The sequence below is a fragment of the Tinamus guttatus genome, unplaced genomic scaffold, assembly GCF_059628265.1.
Source record: "Tinamus guttatus ecotype Peru unplaced genomic scaffold, ASM5962826v1 Tinamus_guttatus_pri_ptg000018l, whole genome shotgun sequence".
NCBI classification, from domain to species: Eukaryota; Metazoa; Chordata; class Aves; order Tinamiformes; family Tinamidae; genus Tinamus; species Tinamus guttatus.
The window spans coordinates 1,849,540-1,867,531 of record NW_028288552.1 but is presented as its reverse complement, the minus strand read 5'-3'; the positions used below and the strand labels follow the sequence as shown (position 1 = coordinate 1,867,531).

The following is a 17,992-nucleotide window of genomic DNA, read 5'->3' as shown; positions in this document are numbered from 1 at the left end:
CAGAGCTTAAGTTCGAGCTTCAGGGGAATCAGCCGCCATCACTAGGCAACAGTCCTGGGCGTTCAAGGTTACAGAGCTCTTGAACAGTGTAGCTGCCTGCACGCACCCAAAAGGAAAGAAAATCATCGACTGGAAGAGGGAAGTCAGAGCAACCCTTCATGTACCTGCTGATATTTGTCTTCTTTCAGAGGCACGTGTCTTGTCTGTAAGGCAGAGAGCAGATCTTCCAGGCTCTTATGAACCTAAGGAACAAAAAAGCCACACTGATGCTTCCCGGACTCACGCTTGCACCTCATTCAAGGGGTATTAGCGAAGCGAAATGCCACCAACATTTCTCCATCTCACTACTCCTTTACAATCGACCCCCAGTTTGAGCCCTGGAGCAGTTCTCCTTCATTAAGGGCTTGTCTCCTAACTTGGCCCAAGCACACAGCACTGCCTACGCCTGTGCCATTCCTTTATGGATTGACACCTTCGAGCCAAGGAATCCACAGTCAGTAAACAGGGAAGGTGTCAGAGGTTTGGCAATGAAGTCTCCCTTGTCACAGCCTGAGGATGCCGCTTCGGGCTTTGCTTGGCACCAAAGCAATTCCACGAGCTAACTCGCCCTTAGGGCAGCAACAAGTGCTACTGCCTGAGGGCTTAAGCACCAGGACAGCTAAAAAGCAGCAGGCGGTCAAAGCAGCACATGAGTGTCAAAGCCTCTCCTCGCACGCTGCTCAGGCCGCACAGTAGCCAGGGAACCTCTCAACACCAGAAGGCCTTGGAGAGGGACAAAGCAGAGCCGATCCCCTGCGGACTGCCAGAAATGATGTCCCCCTGGGCTCCCCAGGAAAATCTCTTCCCAGAATGTCCCCACATACACACACAGCTAGGCTCAGGAGCTCATGAAGAAGAAAGCTGAGGAGGAGCTTACAGTGGCAGAGCTGTGCAGCTCTTTCTGCAGGGCTTCAATTCGAGCCGTGTGTTGGTCGCTTCTCCCTTCCAGCCTCACCTTTTCAAGCTCAAGCCTTGAAGGAAACACAGGGAGACAGCACTGTGAAATAACGGCCCTCCAAATTCTGGATGGGCTTGCTGCCATGCAGCCAGCTCTTCCTCTTGCTTTTACACCACCCCGGCAGGCAAAGCCTTGCTTCACCGGGGCAGTTCCTTACCGTCCCACTCGTTCTTCCAGCTGCTTTAGGCTAGCTCTTTCCAAGGAGGCTTCCACAAGCTCTTGCAGTTGCTTGGAAGAAGCCATTGCTTCCCTCTCCTTTTCTGACAGGGCCGCCTGCAACTCCTCAACACAATGCTCACTCTGAAGGCGCTGCTCTTCCGACTCCTGCAACTGTCAAACCAGCACCCACGCTACTCGGCTGCATTTACATACAGACAAGCCAAGTGCTTTGACTCCCAAGTCATCTCTCCCAAATCCTCTTGCCTTGCCCTCTCTCCTGCTAGCCTCTTCCATCCCCATCTTGTCTTCCTACAAGCAGTCCCCAAAACCGCCCCAACACCAATCCGCTTCCTTCCACAGGGAGTGCACAGCAAAGACCTTGCCAAACTTAGGCACCAGGGCTATTGCACTAGGCAAGTGAGTCACTTTGAGGCCCTTCAATCTCCGCTGTGGACGTGAGGCCCAGTGCAGGCTCAGCCAGCGCGACCATTCAGAGCACCTGCCTGAGATGCTGCTTCACGTGGACCATGCAAAGCCCCACCTATCCAGGAGGGATGCTGCTTTCTGCAGCTCTCACACTACAGCACCCTGCCCGGTGGAGGAGGAAGAGCAGGTCATTTGGTTCCAGCTTTCACCCACTTCGTGGGTTATGACAGGCCGCAATGACTGACTTGCTCAGGTCCCCCTGGCACCTGTTCTCAGAATACTGCCCTCTGCTTGTTCATCATTTGCCAGGGAAAAACAACATTGTCAGGCTCATTAAGGTAGTTACTGTTTTTGCCTACCTTGCCCTTAAGCCTGTCCAACTCTTTTAGCAACTGCCCTTTCTCTTCCTCCAGGTCCTTGCAACCACGTGTGGCAGCTTCCAGAGAGGCTTCTGACATCAGCTGCTTTCGACGAGCCTCAGCAAGCTCCTGCTCCAGCTGTCTGGCCGTGTCCTGTGGACATAGTTACATGCATAGGAAGAAAAGGCTTGGACCACAGGTTCCGCTTTCTCTTCTTTCCTGTTACATTACAGAGCTGCTTCAGGCTTCAGAGTGAACCTAAACATAACTTATTTTGTCCACACCACTGTGCCTCTGCACAGCTGATGTCTGCTCTCTGTCTGCTGCCAACAGCTAAGCTTTGCCAGCTCGTCTTTAAGCTCGTGGCTTCCTATGAGTTCAAAATGGCCAAGTACTGTTCTCCTTGGAACAGCACATAAACACAGACTGCAGACATCCACGTGCATCTGTGTTTAAGAAAATGCCAGCAATCTGTTCAGATGCACGTGCTGTTATTGAACTGCACACATGACTCTAATCCACAAACCCAGGGCTTCATATTAGATCCTGTGAAAATGAAAGGGCAGGAGTAGCTTACAGAGGCAAAGCTGTGCAGCTCTTTCTGAAGAGCTTCGATTTTAGCTGTCTGTTGGTGAGCTCTGCCTTCCAGCCTCCCATTCTCAAGTTCAAGCCTTCAAAGGAAACATAGGTCTCAGTATGGGAACCCAGTGGAGCACAGACACCCACTCCAAACTGTGAACTGACGGTATCTCAAGCAAACACCTCCCTCCAAATCCCAGATTTGCTTGCTCTCAAGCAGCAAGCTAACCCCGTTGCCTTTACACCCTCCCACAAAGCACAGCCTTGCTTCACTGTGCCAACTCCTTACCTTTCCACTTTGTCTTTCAGCACTTTTAGGCTCTCCATTTCCAAGCAGGCCTTCTTGCATTCTTGCAGTTGCTGAGACAAAGCCAATGCTTCCCTTTGCTTTTCTGCCAGGGCTCTCTTCAAATTCTGAACACACCGCTCAGACTGGAGAAGCTGCTCTTCCAGCTCCTGCAACTGTCAAACCAGGACCCACGCTAGTCAGCTTCCTCTTCACACACTCAAGGCACCTGCTTTCACTCGCAGGTCACCTCTGAAAAACCCTGTTGCTTCGTCCTCTTTCATACTGGCCTCTCCCATCCCGCTGCTTGTTCATTGGTTACAGGGGAAAACAGGGTTGTCAGGGTCCTCGGGCTAGTCACAGCCTTTGCCTACCTTGCCTTTAACCCTGGCCAACTCCTTTTGCAACTGCATTTTCTCCTCCTCCAGCTCCCGGCGAGCACGCGTGGCAGCTTCCAGCGAGGCTTCGGACAGCGCCTGCTTTCTGCGGGCATCGGCGAGCTCCTGCTCCAGCTCCCTGACCCTGCCCTGATGGAATAAGGACACGCATCGCAGGAAAAGCCTTGCACCGTGCACTGTGCTTTTGCTTTTCCTGTTACATTACACGACTCTTCCGAGAAGTAGCTCCCCAAAGGACTACTATGTTTCTTCCCCTTCTCCCATCACCCAGACCTTTCTCAGGCATCTCCCTACCCCTCACTCCTACCCCCGCCTTCATTCCCTTCCAGCCATTGTCAGACTCTGGACAAAAGTCTCTCTCCACCCGAGAGCCACACTTGGACCAGGCCTTTTCACACACACAGAATGAGGCAAACACTCTGCAGAGCAGCACAGTGCACACTTGTGCACCGTGTCCATTTGCAGGCAGACACTTCCCCTTCCACAGCACACTCCAAGGCCACGCAATCTCTTCTCTAACTGTCCACACACACACACACAAGTAGGCTCAGGAGCTCATGAAAAGGAAAGGTCAGGAGTCGCTTACAGAGGCAGAGCTGCGCAGCTCTTTCTGAAGAGCTTCCACCCTGGCAGTCTCATGGCGCGCTGTCACCTCCAGCCCTGTTTTTTCAAACTCAAGCCTTCAAAGGAAACATAGGGCTCAGTATGGGAACCCAACAGAGCACACATACCCACTCCACACTGTGAACTAACAACATCTCAAGCAAAAGCCTCCCTCCAAGTCCCACATTCCCTTGCTGGGATGCAGCAAGGTAATCCCGTTGCCTTTACACCAGCCCACAAAGCAAAGCCTTGCTTCACTCTGGCACTTCCTCACCGTCCAACTTTTTCCCTCAAGAGCTTTATGGTGAAGAGCAGTGTGCCACGTTCTTGCTCTTGCGGGGAAGCAGCCATTGATTCTCTTTGCTTCTCTGCCAGGGCTCTCTTCAACTCCTCAACAGACCGCTCAGACTGGAGACGCCGCTCTTCCGATTCCTGCAACTGTCAAACCAGGAACCATGGGAGTGAGCTTCATCTTCAGCATCGTACACACTGCTTTGACTCCCAAGTCAAATCTCCCAAACTCTGGTGCTTCACCCTCTTTCCTATTGACCTCTCCTGTCCCCATCCTGATTTTCTACAAGCAGACAGCTCCGACTGACAAGGGAAAAGAGCGCTTTCTGCAGCTCTCAAACTACACTGCCCTGCACAGCACAGCACATGAAGAAGAGCACGTCGTTGCGCTCAAGGCTCCACCGCCCTCATGGGTTACGGCAGTGCGGAACTACTGACTTCATCACATCTCACTTGTACCTGTGCTCAGAATGCTGCCTTGTCCTTCTCATCATTTACAGAGGAAGAACAGCCCTGTTACGCTCATTATTGTTGTTATGGCATTTGCCTACCTTGCCTTTAACCCTGGCCAACTCCTTCTGCAGCTGCCCTTGCTCTTCCTCCAGGTCCTGGCAGGAACGTGGGGCAGCTTCCAGCAAGGCTTCTGCTGGCGACTGCTTTTTAGGAGCATCAGCAAGCTCCTCACCCAGCTCTCCAATACTATCCTAATGAAATAGTTACACACATAGGAAGAAAAAGCTTGGAGCACGCACTATGCATTTCTAATAAGGCACTTGCTATGAGAGCTCGGACATTCCCAGACCCTGCTTCCTCACAAGCCCCGTGGAGCAGCTTGCACACAGCTAAAGCTGTTCCAGTTCACTGGAACAAACGTGTGGCAGAAGCAGCCAAAGAAGGAGCAGAGCCTCCTCGGTGCAGGGCCCACACCCAGAGCAACCTCCTGAGAAGATCCCTCCACGGGGAACCCACTGTGCCCCCCGCTGAAAGCACCTCAGAATCCCAGGGAGAATCGTTGTCCTCCTCCGGCTCCGCTCCTGCTGCCGATGGAACATCTGCAAGGGAAATAAGGAAGGGCACACCATGAGTGCTTCTCTCACTCTGCTGCTCTCCTCCATCAGGCAACACCCACAGCCAAGGGACAGATAATGCTGTTACTAGAGTGTTTAAAAAAAAAGAAGAAAAAGCAGCGTCATTCAAGAGCATCCTCACTCTGAACCGCACCACTGTGTTCTCACCCTTCCTCCCGCATGCTCACACAGGCAGGAAGTCACCACGAAATAACACTCCTTGCAGTCCAGCACTTCCACAAAACATCTTCCTCACTTGACCTTCCCCTCTGCCCTGGCATTTGCTGGCAAGGGCAGAATTGGGGCTTTCCCATCTCAGCAGCAGCTCATCACCAGCATTCACTGACTCAGACCAAGGAGCAAACAAACACAGGGGCTCAACGCTTCTGAACTCACCTCTACTAACAGGGAGGGCTGCTGCAGCATTTGCAACTTGAGGACCACCTGCTGCTTCCTCCCCATCCCGTGCAGGTGATTCCTCCTGAAAGAGGCCGGCCAAAAGAGTTGGAAGGAACAGAAAGAAGCACCCGTTGCACAGGAAAGGGCACCGTGCAAAGTACTTCTATTCCCTGTACCTGTACAGGGAAAAACGTTCTCACTTTTCTTTTACAAGGCCTGCACTCCTCCCTTAGGAGGATGTTTCTGTGCACAGCAATAACCAGTCTCACAGACATGCTGTTCCTCTTCAACAGAGACTCTCAGAAGTGCAGCCTGGACACAGGCTGAGCCTACATTCACCTACATTCAAATATGCAGGAGCACACACACCCTTTCCCCCGCTCCTCTGCAACAACAAAAACCAACAGAAAGCACCTCAGAATCCAAGAGGGAGTCTCCGTCTTTCTCCTGCTCCGCTCCCGCTGCCAAGGAAACATCTGCAAGGGAAATAAGGAAGGGCACACCATGAGTGCTCCTTTCACTCTGCTGCTCTCCTCCGTCAGGCAACACCCACAGCCAAGGGACAGATAATGCTGTTACTAGAGTCTTCAAAAAAAGAAGAAAAAGCAGCGTCATTCAAGAGCATCCTCACGCTCAGCCGCACCACTGTGTTCTCACCCCTTCCCCAGCCCTTCTCTGCAGCAGAAGTCGCCCAAGCCCAGCAGGACAGCTCACACAGCTACAACCAACAGCCAACAGAGGGGCAGCGAGCACCCAAACGCGGCTCTGCAAGGCCGGAGTCCTGGAGGAGGGAGCCGTGCGGGCAGCTGCTCTCCCAAACTCGCGCTCCAGAGTCTGGCACCCACAGTCCATTCGCATCGCAACGGAGGGGTCCTCAAAGCACTACACAAAATATCCCCACGTGCGCAGCGAGTCACCAAGAAACAGTGCTCCTTGCACTCCAGCACTACCACAAAACGCCTCCCTCAGCTGACGTGCCCTCCGCCCTCTCCTTTGGTGGCAAGGGCAGAATCGGGGCTGCCCCGTCTCACAAGCACGGCACCGTTTCCATGCATTGGCCCTCACAGCCACCAAACAAGACGTGGCCTTCAACGTGCCCTTCAACTCACCTCGCACACAAGCTGGGGCTCCTGCAGCGTTTGTATCCTGAGGACCATCAGCGGCCTCCTCTCCATCCCTTGCAGGTGCTTCGTCCTGAAAGAGGCCAGCCAAAACAGTTGCAAAGAACAGAAAGAAGCACTCCCTGTGCAGGCAATAGACACCCTGCAAACTACTTCCCTCTACCCACACAGGGAAAAATGGTCTGACTTCCTTTCTTTGAGGCCTGCAACTCCTCCCTTGAGAAGACGTTTGAGTAGACAGCAGTACCCAATGTCACATATGTGCTCTTCTGCTTCTGAAGAGACCCTCACAAGCGCAGCCTGCGCACAGTCTCAGCCTGCCTTCACCCACGTTCCAATACCCAGGAGCACACACACCCTTTCCCCTCTCCTTTGCACCAATGAAAACCAACAGTTGCCTGCTTTTCAGTAACCTTAGTCCAACTCCGCCTCTTTCCTCCCTTGCACTTTTTTACCCAAAACAGCGCTCCAAGTCAAAACCCACGTTATTGCTGTTGGGCTTCTTACTTGGCTGCAGGATTCCATACACTGTCCTTTTCATGGATACTTTGGCAAAGAAACAGCAACCCCACCAAACTCTTGCAGAGCCAGAATCTGGACCCTTTGAGTATTGCACTACAAATCCCATGCAAGGGCCACTTGCTATGAGAGCTCGGACATTCCCAGACCCTGCTTCCTCACAAGCCTCGTGGAGCAGCTTGCACACAGCTAAAGCTGCTCCAGTTCACTGGAACAAACGTGTGGCAGAAGCAGCCAAAGAAGGAGCAGAGCCTCCTCGGTGCAGGGCCCACACCCAGAGCAACCTCCTGAGAAGATCCCCCCACGGGGAACCCACTGTGCCCCCCGCTGAAAGCACCTCAGAATCCCAGGGAGAATCGTTGTCCTCCTCCGGCTCCGCTCCTGCTGCCGATGGAACATCTGCAAGGGAAATAAGGAAGGGCACACCATGAGTGCTTCTCTCACTCTGCTGCTCTCCTCCATCAGGCAACACCCACAGCCAAGGGACAGATAATGCTGTTACTAGAGTGTTTAAAAAAAGAAGAAAAAGCAGCGTCATTCAAGAGCATCCTCACTCTGAGCCGCACCACTGTGTTCTCACCCTTCCTCCCACATGCTCACACAGGCAGGAAGTCACCACGAAATAACACTCCTTGCACTCCAGCACTTCCACAAAACATCTTCCTCACTTGACCTTCCCCTCTGCCCTGGCATTTGCTGGCAAGGGCAGAACTGGGGCTTTCCCATCTCAGCAGCAGCTCATCACCAGCATTCACTGACTCAGACCAAGGAGCAAACAAACACAGGGGCTCAACGCTTCTGAACTCACCTCTACTGACAGGGAGGGCTGCTGCAGCATTTGCAACTTGAGGACCACCTGCTGCTTCCTCCCCATCCCGTGCAGGTGATTCCTCCTGAAAGAGGCCAGCCAAAAGAGTTGGAAGGAACAGAAAGAAGCACCCGTTGCACAGGAAAGGACACCGTGCAAAGTACTTCTATTCCCTGTACCTGTACAGGGAAAAACGTTCTCACTTTTCTTTTACAAGGACTGCACTCCTCCCTTAGGAGGATGTTTCTGTGCACAGCAATACCCAGTGTCACAGACATGATGTTCCTCTTCAACAGAGACTCTCAGAAGTGCAGCCTGGACACAGGCTGAGCCTACATTCACCTACATTCAAATATGCAGGAGCACACACACCCTTTCCCCCGCTCCTCTGCAACAACAAAAACCAACAGAAAGCACCTCAGAATCCAAGAGGGAGTCTCCGTCTTTCTCCTGCTCCGCTCCCGCTGCCAAGGAAACATCTACAAGGGAAAGAAGGAAGGGCACACCATGAGTGCTTCTTTCACTCTGCTGCTCTCCTCCATCAGGAAAGCCCCAGCGAGCAAACACACAGCAGGACCCGTGTTTACTAACTCACCTTTCTCACCAGCCACTGATCCTGCAGCATCTTTATCCTGAGGACCACCAGCACCTTCCTCTCCATCCTTTTCAGATGATGCTTCCTAAGAGAGGTCAGGAAAAAAAAAAAAAAGTGTTGCAAAGAACAGAAAGAAGCATCTTCTGCAGCGGCAATTCACACTTTGCAAAATGCTTCATTTCCCTGGGTTACTACACAGGAGAGTTCTCTCTTGTCTGCTGCAAAGAAAGGCCTGCAGGTTTTCCACAGGAATGCCTTTGGGCAGACAGCAATAGCCAGCACCACAGACATGCTGCTCTGCCCCTCACAAGCATGGCCTAGACACACTCTGACTCCAGCTTCAACAACACGGCGACACGCACGAGCACACTCCCCATCTGCCCCTTCTTTTCACCCAGGACAAGCAACAGCTGCCTGCTTCTCCAACAGCCTTAGTCCAGCTTCCCTCCCTTTCCTCACGGGCACTCTTCAACCCACTAGCACATCTCCCTGTGCTGCAGTAGCTCCTCGCAGACGGCATCTGCGACACTCTCTCAAAGCTCACTGACAAGAGGGCAACCAGGAGAAGAAGGAAATCTTGCCTGCATCTCCAGCACTGCAGGGTGCCTTCCAGCATCATCCTCGGAATCCTCAGAATCGCTGCACAGTCCCAGTGCCAAACACCTCTTCTGCAGGAGAAACAGCAAAAATAAAGAGACATCATCAGAGGGGAAACAGGCAGCGGGAGATCAGGCGCACGTGAGCCTGGAATGCCATTCCCATGTGCCAGGAGACAAAGACACCGGCTACAGGAGCTCCCTGCTGAGCACACTTGAGGAACCTCACAAGGAGGACAAGAGAGCCAGGGGATGAAGCATCTCAGCACACTTGGAACAATAAATGCCTTTCTCCCACATCAGTCACAATTCTACCACCCCTTTGTTCCTGGAAACCGACAGCAAGGTCTGCAGGACAAAGGAACAGGTAATCTAGGAGCTCATCAACTTTCATTCTCTAGAAATCTCACGCACATCAAGACTGTGCGGTCATTTCTCTTGTCACCTAGTGCTCTTCTGCCCCCGACCACCAGACTGCTGCGTGCTCTGCCACGGCTACCAGACTTGGAGGAAGTAGCTCACAGCAGCAGGAAGGGGGCCAGGCAGGAGACCGCTTTGCAGGAGCAAAGCCACCGCACTGCAAGCGCCCTTTCGCTCAAATCCACACAGCTCAGCCCTCCAAACCACTCACTCATTCCACAGAAATTCTGCCTCTTGGGCCACTTCACCTTGGCAGCTAAACGGCGTCTTTCTAATTCGGAGGCAGGAACGGAGTTGTCCTCGCTCTCCTCGTCATCAGTATCTTGAACGCTTGAAAAGTTAAGACAAGAAGGACTGTGTCTCTCTCCAGGCTCTCCTCTTCTGAGGCAGGGGAAAGGATTGGGGGAAAGCGCTTGTTCAAGCCTCACCATACAAAGCATTCACGGGAAAGCTCCTCTCCCACTGTGAAAACATTAATTGACACGATTAATTCTTAGCATGTCAGACCTTCAGAAGTCAACACGGCCCACAAGCACCTAACACAGGCACTTCTGCAGGCCACGCTGCAGGGGAACAGTCACACAAGACAGCAGGGACGAAAGCAGGCCCCAACCTGCCCTTGACTTCTCGCACCCTACTGAATTCTAACCCCCTTCCCCTCAAAGGACATTAGCAAAGAAAATCAACACTGCCCTTACATTTCCTTCTAAGCTTCCTCAACAAAATACTAGCATGGGACAAACACGCGTTGGGAGCAGACAGTTAGCAAACGCTGCGGGGCGCTGACGGGATAGGAAGCTAATGAAGTGCTCAACTACTCGCACCACACGCACACGCACACGCAGAGCCCCAGCAGTTCCTCCACGCTTAAGGATCCTACCTCCGCTGGCCGCAGCACAGGCGCCCGATGCAGAGGCAGCAGCTCCTGCTCCGGGAGGCGAGCTGAGTCCTGCCATGCCTACTGGGCCGCCTGCACGCGCCCTCTGCGCGCACTCTGCCAGCTCTTCACTAACGCTGCAGACAGGAAGAAAGGAAGGACTGTCACCAAAACCAACGGCATCCTTGTACACGGCTCTTCTAGGACACAACGAGCCACTGCTTCTCCACTGCTACGGCTATTCAGAGCCATCTGGCAAGCTGACACATACGGGCTAGTTACACATACCCACGCACACCCGCCCTTCCTGCTCCCCTTGCTACAGGCCCAGGGCGAGGGGAAGCGGCAGAAGAAAGGACCTCTGCATTTGGTCTCATGCGCTGCTCTGGGGAGGGCCTCGTATACACTCCACTTGCCCAAAGCACACTTTTCAGGCTCGCTATTGCTCACAGCTCAGCTCAGCACCACCAACTTGAAACCTGACCGAGCAGTCGGGGTGGAGTCAAGGAAAACCTCCCGGTTCACACTTGACACTACATGTTCCAGAACATGCCCTTTTGCCCAGCTTCCACAGACGTCTCCACACATCATTAAACCTTGCTGCTCTTAACAAGAGCGTCCATAAGCCAACACGCACATTCACACACCTTAGCAACTCTAACGTCACCTAAAGCACTTACCGAGCATGCAGAAAAGTCCTAGCATACTCCTCCGCCGTCCACCCAGCAACATCTTTCTGGGAAAGATCAGCACCATGGCGAAGAAGAGTGTCTAGGATGCTCCTGTTCCCAGTCGAAGCAGCCCGCATTAAAGGGGTCCTAGAGCATCCAAAAGAGGAGAGGAAAGCTCGGAGCCAACGCAGACATTTCACTCGCATGCCTTTCAGCCCTCTTTGCTCCCACAACAATTGCTTCCCCCTTTCCCACAGGCAGAAGCAAAGCAAAGGCAGCTACATGGAAGCACAGCACAACTCGGAAGGAACGGGGCCTCCGGACACGCTCTTCGGACAAGCCCTTCACCTGGCAGACTGGTCTCGAGCGTTCACATCAGCTCCTTTGCCAAGCAGGAACTCCACCATCTCGCCGTGACCACCCGACACGGCAAGGGCAAGGGGCGTGCAGCCCATCTGCAAGCATAAAGCGCCCCCAGTCAGAACCAAACAGCCAGGGAAAGCCACTCTCTCTTTCCGAGAGCAGCCTCACCCACATTCTACACTTACCTTATCCTTAGCCTCGAGAAGGGCGCTGTGCTCCACTAGCTGCCCTGCTAGAGAGGTGTTACGAGCAAGGACAGCCAGGTGAAGGGCAGTGTTGCCGGTAACGTCGGCAAGATTAGGGTTGGCACCACGCGCCAGCAGAATGGCCACGCATTCTTCTTGCTGGCACTGCACTGCCTGCAAGCAACACGGCAAAGAAAAGGAAGCCTTCCCAGCAACTACGTTTCCCTCCCTCAGCGCTCCCACAGCCGGCCAAGCGCACAAAGCAACCCCGGCCTTCCCCGAGGAGGCAACGTGGGCCCATTCTGCGCCAATCGCAACACAGTCTCCACCTGTCCCAACATCACGCATCACCCCAGAGACGCAGCGCTCTGGGTGCAGCTTGGAAGCCCTCCCTCAACAGCTCTCCCGTGCTCCACGTACCTTCATCAGTGGAGATCTCTTGTAGCCGTCCCGCGCATCCAGCTTGCACTTCTTCTCCACTAAATAGGACACGATCTCCGAGTGCCCATTAGCGCAAGCGAGATGCAGGGGTGTCCTACAAAGGCAACACATTCCATTAACACGCACACACGCGCCGAGCTGCACACACCGCTCCTGCCTCTGTCCCGGGCCTAGGGCCACCGCTGTCCGCAGCCACAAGAGCAGCTTAGAAAGAGTCGCCCATTCCGGCAGCAACGGCAGCAGCTGCACACCCCAAGCCCAGAGGGAGGGGCTAGGAAAAGTCACCCCCACCCCACGCAGCACCCGCTTCCCGCAGCTCCGCACCCGCTTCCCTGCAAAGGGGCTCCTGCGCCCAGGCACAGCGGTCTGCCCACGCAGTCCCACGCTGCCGGGCGCAAGCGGCTGCCCTCCATCCCTCTGCCCGCGCAACCGCCCGCTGCCTCCAACAGCACCACCCACGCTGCCCAGCAAGGACCACCCAGGCTTGGTTGGCCACCTCCAGCCTTCGCCAAGGCGCCCTGCGGCTTGCGCCAGCACCGCTTGCGTGGCAACAGAGTGCCGCACGCCGGGGACACGGGCTTTCCAAGAGCAGCACAGCAGCCTCGGGCGGTGCTGCTGGGGCAGGGCCTGCCACCCGGCCTTCCCCACAGCAGCCTCGAGCACACGCGCCCTCCACGCCCGGCCAGGCCCTCGCGAAGAGCCGGCAAAGCCCCGGCCGGCGCCGCCCCCCTCACCGCTTGGCCTTGTCGCGCCCGTCGAGGCCGCGTGTCGGCAGCCGCCGCAGCGCAGCCAGGTCTCCGCGGGCGGCCGCGCGGTGCAGCTCGCTCAGCTCCTCCTCGCGAAGCTCGTAGCGAGCGCCCACGCAGGCCAGGGAAGCGCCGCCGGGCGCCGCCGCCCCCCGCCCCTTGCCGAAGAGCGCCAGGAAGCGCTTCATGCTGCGGCGGGGACGCGGACACGGCCAGAGAGAGACGGCCCCGCCTCGGGCGGGCGGGGCAGAGGAGCCGAGCCCCGAGCAGGGGCCGCGGCCGGGACAGCTGCGGCGGGGCTGAGCCCCGGCGGGCTGCGGGAGCGGGGGTCGCGGGCTCGGAGCCCCCGCGCCGGGAGCAGAGGCGCGCTCCGAGGGCCGGGACGCAGCGAGGCTCCCAGCGAGGCACGCGCCGACCGTCGCTCCGGCACTGGCGGCCGCAGCACTGAGGCCGCGCGGCGACGGCGCCAGGCGCAACAGCCGCGGCGAGGGCGTCACAGGGCGGCGGGGTGACGCCGCGGGGTGACACTGCCACGCGCCACAGGCGGCTCCTCGACGTGGGGCTGCAGCGCACCCACAAGGGGCTGCGGCTCCCCGAGAAAGAGCACCGCCGCTGTTAGCTTGGTTGTCGCTCAACTATCTTTTTCATGTTCTCCTATGATTGTGAATCTGCTACTTGTTGTAGATCTGCCAGCGCTGCCAGTTATTATCATTAGTAGAAAATCATCTTTCATTTCACAAAAATCCCCATTTACGTCTTGTCGGTATTTACTCAACTGAATCGAGCAGAAAAGCAGAACCAGCCAAAAATAATAATAAAAATAATCCCCAGCCACGCTCATACTATAGATTGCGATTAAATGTTTGAAGTGCATGAGTAGGGTGGAGGTGTTAGTTTGTATATTGATATATGCCCTTCATGATGAGTCTGGATTTTACTACTTGTAGGACTGAGGCAGGAATAAGTTCGTGAGATGGGATGCTAGCCCGAGGTGCTCTTAGGCTACTGAACAGCAGCGGAATACTTCCCTAAGATGTTTGAATGAAGATTTTTTCCCTCCACTTCGGCATGTGTACATGTTAGCAGGAGGAAAAATAGCAAAGCTTGTATTTGATAAAAGGAGCGCGCAGTTGGCTGTTGATTACGGTGCTATTAGTGGTCCATATATACCAAGAAGACACTCAGAACAGGTACTGGGACTGCTGTCATTATCACTGATGAGGAAGGTCACCTCTCTTTTTGCGGTGAGGTTGCAAGTCTTTAATTGCGCCTGCTCCTGTCCAACAGTGCCTTACAAGCCATGTATAAAGCTGATACTGTGTGGTTAGCCGGTAAGTATTACCTGCCATAGTGCTAGAGATAGAAACTGGGCTCTGTGCAACAGAACTCGAAGCCTGTGTCTCAAGTTCCTAAACGAGGACTCCAGAGGGAGCAGCCGTGTTCCCCCCTCAGGGGAAGAGGAAGCCTCTCTGGTGTGGGGGATAGAGATCTTTCTCTTGGGGATGTAATTGAAGTGGCCACCAGATAAGCACTGGCTTCTCACTTACTTGGAAATCATCCTTAAATTCAAATGTACATTACTGTTCCAAATGAATGGGATTCTTCTAATCGGGACTTTTTTTTTGGAACTTGTCCATGCTATGCACACATTGCTAGGACATCCTGCACACTGCATTCTTTAACTACTAAATTAGCTCTTTAGCTTTGAAGGCCAGCTAGCAGTGTGAGTGTATTGTTCACACGGTCATTGAGCATTCCCAGATTTTTGCAGCCACACCCTGACAGATGTCCAAATCTCTCTGGAATTACTGGAAGCAACCAGGAGGCTGTCATCTCCACATTGCTCTTGGTCTTAGCTTAAGGCTACAGGTGCCTCCTAAACCACAGCAGGGTTTGCTGCGTCCTCACAGTGGATGTGCCATCAAGCACTGCCAGTCCAGACCAGCTTTCTTCTCAAAGTTCAAACTAGCTTATTTTTATGAAGACTGGGCCATTTTGGAGCTCTTTTTGTACACCACATGTTTAAAATCAAAACTGCACCAAGCAATACAAAGCCAACACTAAGATAAAATACATATATATTAGTAAATTAACACCAGAGTAATATAGATATGTACATGTGCCTAGGTGAGGTGCTCTGGGATTGCATAGTCCTCAAATGGCCTGGTAAGCAGCCAAACTTCCTTTCAGAACACATTATGGCAGACGTTAATGCATCTTCTTCTGCCTTTGAACTCCTTTCGGAGTTTGGGCTACTGTTGTCACTCAGCAAACCTCTCCTTATCGAGTGCATTAAGACCAGCCACTCTTAGCTCAGGTAAACTAAGATTCTTGCAAAGGCCTTTGGGATCTTACAGCAGGGTTTTGCCTCCCCCTTTGGGAATCCCTGCCGACTACTCCCACGCACTTTCTTGTTCCTTCTCATCTTTGGAAAGGGCTTCCGGGAGGCTGCGCTCCATCAGCTTGCCAGGCCTCGAGCTGCTGCCGACCGTTTGCGGCTCGCCTGATCGTGCTTCTTGGCTGGCTCCTAGGCAAGGGGGACAGCTGCTGTGGGCCAGGCCTCAGGAGCCTTCCGCCATTGCCAGCACCTGCCAGCCATCTTTGAGAGCGGCCTCCCCCTGGCAGCGCAGGAGCGCTCTGAAGGGCAGCAGGAGGCAAACAGCCCCCAACTCCAGGCCCCTGTCTAAAAACCCAGCGGAGCTTTCAACCTCCCCTGAGGAAAAGGACACAGGCTGCACGCTGCCAGCAAGCGGCCAGACTCCTACCAGGGTTCCCCCCTTGGCAGCAAGCCCGCCGCTCCCATTCTGTAAGAGGGACAGGCAGCGGGAGGAAGAGGGAACAGGCGCGTGCGCAGGGCAGGCCAAGACAGGAAGGGGACGGGAATAAAACAGAGATGTCCCAGCCTACAAGCTTTATTAAATACAGAATTGGAACAGAACACCTTCACTTGAATGCAGCTCGATGTCATCTACACACCACTCCGCCAAGAGCTAGAGGGCACGTTTCCCCAGGCTTCCTTCCTCTCGGGATATCCTCTCTTGGCAGTCCCCGCTCCAGAAAGCCACTTCTGAGGAAGGCGCGCACGGCAGGGGGAACAAAAGGCCCTCTGTTAGTGTTACAGGAGCAAAAGGGAGCAAGTCCCAAACCAAGGGAACCAACCCCATTCATCCCAGTAGACAGGCACCTCTGCTCACAATGCAGACACATTCAACCCAAGGCACTTGTGTCCACCCAAGCAAATGCAAGGGGCTCTAAAGCAACAGCTGGCCACTCGGCAGCTGATTGAAGCCAACAGGAACCCAAAGAATTGCAAAGCAGGGGCCACCTGCTTGCAAACAGGCCCCGTCCCTGAAAAGGCCCGACTAGAGCCCCCCGGAGAGGGGATTATTCGGGGCTCTGGGGGCGGCCTTGCATGTGCACATACACTGTTTCTTCTCTTTTTTAAGGACAGGCACATAATATTCTGTGCCACCAGTATTTGGATCACGATGAAGGTGTCACATAAATCTCCAGGTTGCAATTACCTCGCTCACGTTCTTCAGCGACATTTTTGACCATTCCTCACGCACCTGCAAGTATAACACAGGATACCCTTAAGTCCTCAGCAGTTACATTCCTCTAGTAGTACAAAATACGGCCTTTTGAAACCTAACTGTAACATGAAATGCAAACTGGAAACAACACCCTCAATCCTGAGAAATGCTTTGTCCACCAAAACACAGCATTGCCACTACTCTGTGCCATTAATTGTATCACAACACAATTGCCACTCATCACGTTTCCCTCATTCTGGCTTTGCAGAAGGGCATCAAAAAGCACAAGGAGGATATAAGCACACATGGCCAGAGGTCTAGTCCCAAGGACACAAGCTGCATATTTACACTGTTCACAGCGAGCAATCCGATTTGTGATGCCTGCTTTTTTTCTCATTACAAATCAACACTCTTTAATTTACTCCGCAGCAAAGGACTCAGGCCAGAAAGAGCTGGCTTTCCTTGCAGCAGCCACCTTCTAGATAGCCTTTTTCATGGCAGCTCTGCTGACTTGCTGTTTAGCCACAGGAGTGCCTGAGGACAGTCACCTGGATCACCCTCTGAGACCCCCACAAGGCAATGCCCAAAGCCGAGCAGCTCAGCTTCAGAACACTACAGGCATGGGGACAGCTACAGCCCGCAGGCATCTCCTTTCAACAGGACCCTTGCTATGCTGCAGGCACCACAGCACTGAGTCACAACTGGAGATGCCTGAATCCTTCCCAGGATTGTAAAAGATGGAAGAGGAGAGCTTGCCCTTGCCTCCACTCTGTGCAAATCAGGGAAGGGATCATGGCATTCAGTGAAGAATGCTTCGCCCTCTTGTCCAACTCTTGCCACACGGGCCCCAAACCTCACCATTCCGTGAGGACCGTGCTCTCCACACACACTGCAACGGCTGGGGCACACTCGGACCAGAGCTATCGCTGAGGTTGCAGCAGGCTCTGAGCATTGCCTCATGGAGTCTCTCAGGGCGATCCAGGGGACTGTGCTCGCCCAGTTGTGAGGGGCACCAATGCTGTTTGCACTAGCAGACTGGGTGTCCCGGAGCTAGGCAGGAATGCGTGCTCCTTTTCCCCTTAAAAGCTGAACCCTGCTCATTCATACTCTGTGGGCAGCTCATTCGAGCACAGCGTGCATGTCCAATGCCTTACCTCAGCCATTTGAGCTTCCACTCTGTCTGCCACACAGGAAGCATTGCCCGCTGCGTTCAGCATCAAAGAGCGGCTGCTGCCCAGCTCAGGAGGGTAGGCAGCAGCGGCTTCCGCAAGGCCTCCGATAACTCTGCCTTGCTGCAGGCGTCTGCTGAGAGCCAGTTCATTTCCCAGATCCCTGATTCTCTGCTGCATTCGTCCTACCAGGGAAGCTTGTTCCACCTGCTCCTGGGTGGCTGCCTGTGTCTGAAGCAGATGGTGCCATTTCAGCCTCCAGGGAAGAAGAACTTTCCCCCCATGCCCGACGACAGTTTCCACACACCCCCTTGGAAGAGCACAGCCTTACTCAGGCGCCTCCTCACTGCCCTCAAGAATCCACGGCCGCAGCCAGAGGCACCA

The 17,992-nt window shown here is 54.2% G+C and overlaps 1 protein-coding gene across 1 annotated transcript; it reads right to left on the bottom strand.

The window, feature by feature from the left end:
- Positions 1–6: 6 nt before the first annotated feature.
- LOC148596303 (uncharacterized) lies at positions 7–17,788 on the bottom strand. The gene is made up of 11 exons (XM_088524218.1): positions 17,594–17,788; positions 16,431–16,475; positions 13,158–13,350; positions 12,895–13,114; positions 12,140–12,254; positions 11,720–11,893; positions 11,520–11,626; positions 11,181–11,318; positions 8,608–8,692; positions 165–242; positions 7–96 (listed from the first exon to the last, which is right to left on the bottom strand). The coding sequence occupies exons 1-11, from the start codon at positions 17,786–17,788 to the stop codon at positions 7–9; spliced, it is 1,440 nt and encodes a 479-aa protein (XP_088380344.1).
- Between the last annotated feature and the right edge of the window lie 204 nt (positions 17,789–17,992).

Coding starts and splice junctions, on each gene's coding strand:
- LOC148596303 (XM_088524218.1), bottom strand. CDS start 17,788: ATGCAGCAGAGAATCAGGGATCTGGGAAATGAACTGGCTCTCAGCAGA. Junction 13,115..13,157: donor CCTGCTCGGGGCTCGGCTCC/TCTGCCCCGCCC, acceptor CTCTCTGGCCGT/GTCCGCGTCCCCGCCGCAGC. Junction 11,894..12,139: donor AGAGATCTCCACTGATGAAG/GTACGTGGAGCA, acceptor TGTTGCTTGCAG/GCAGTGCAGTGCCAGCAAGA.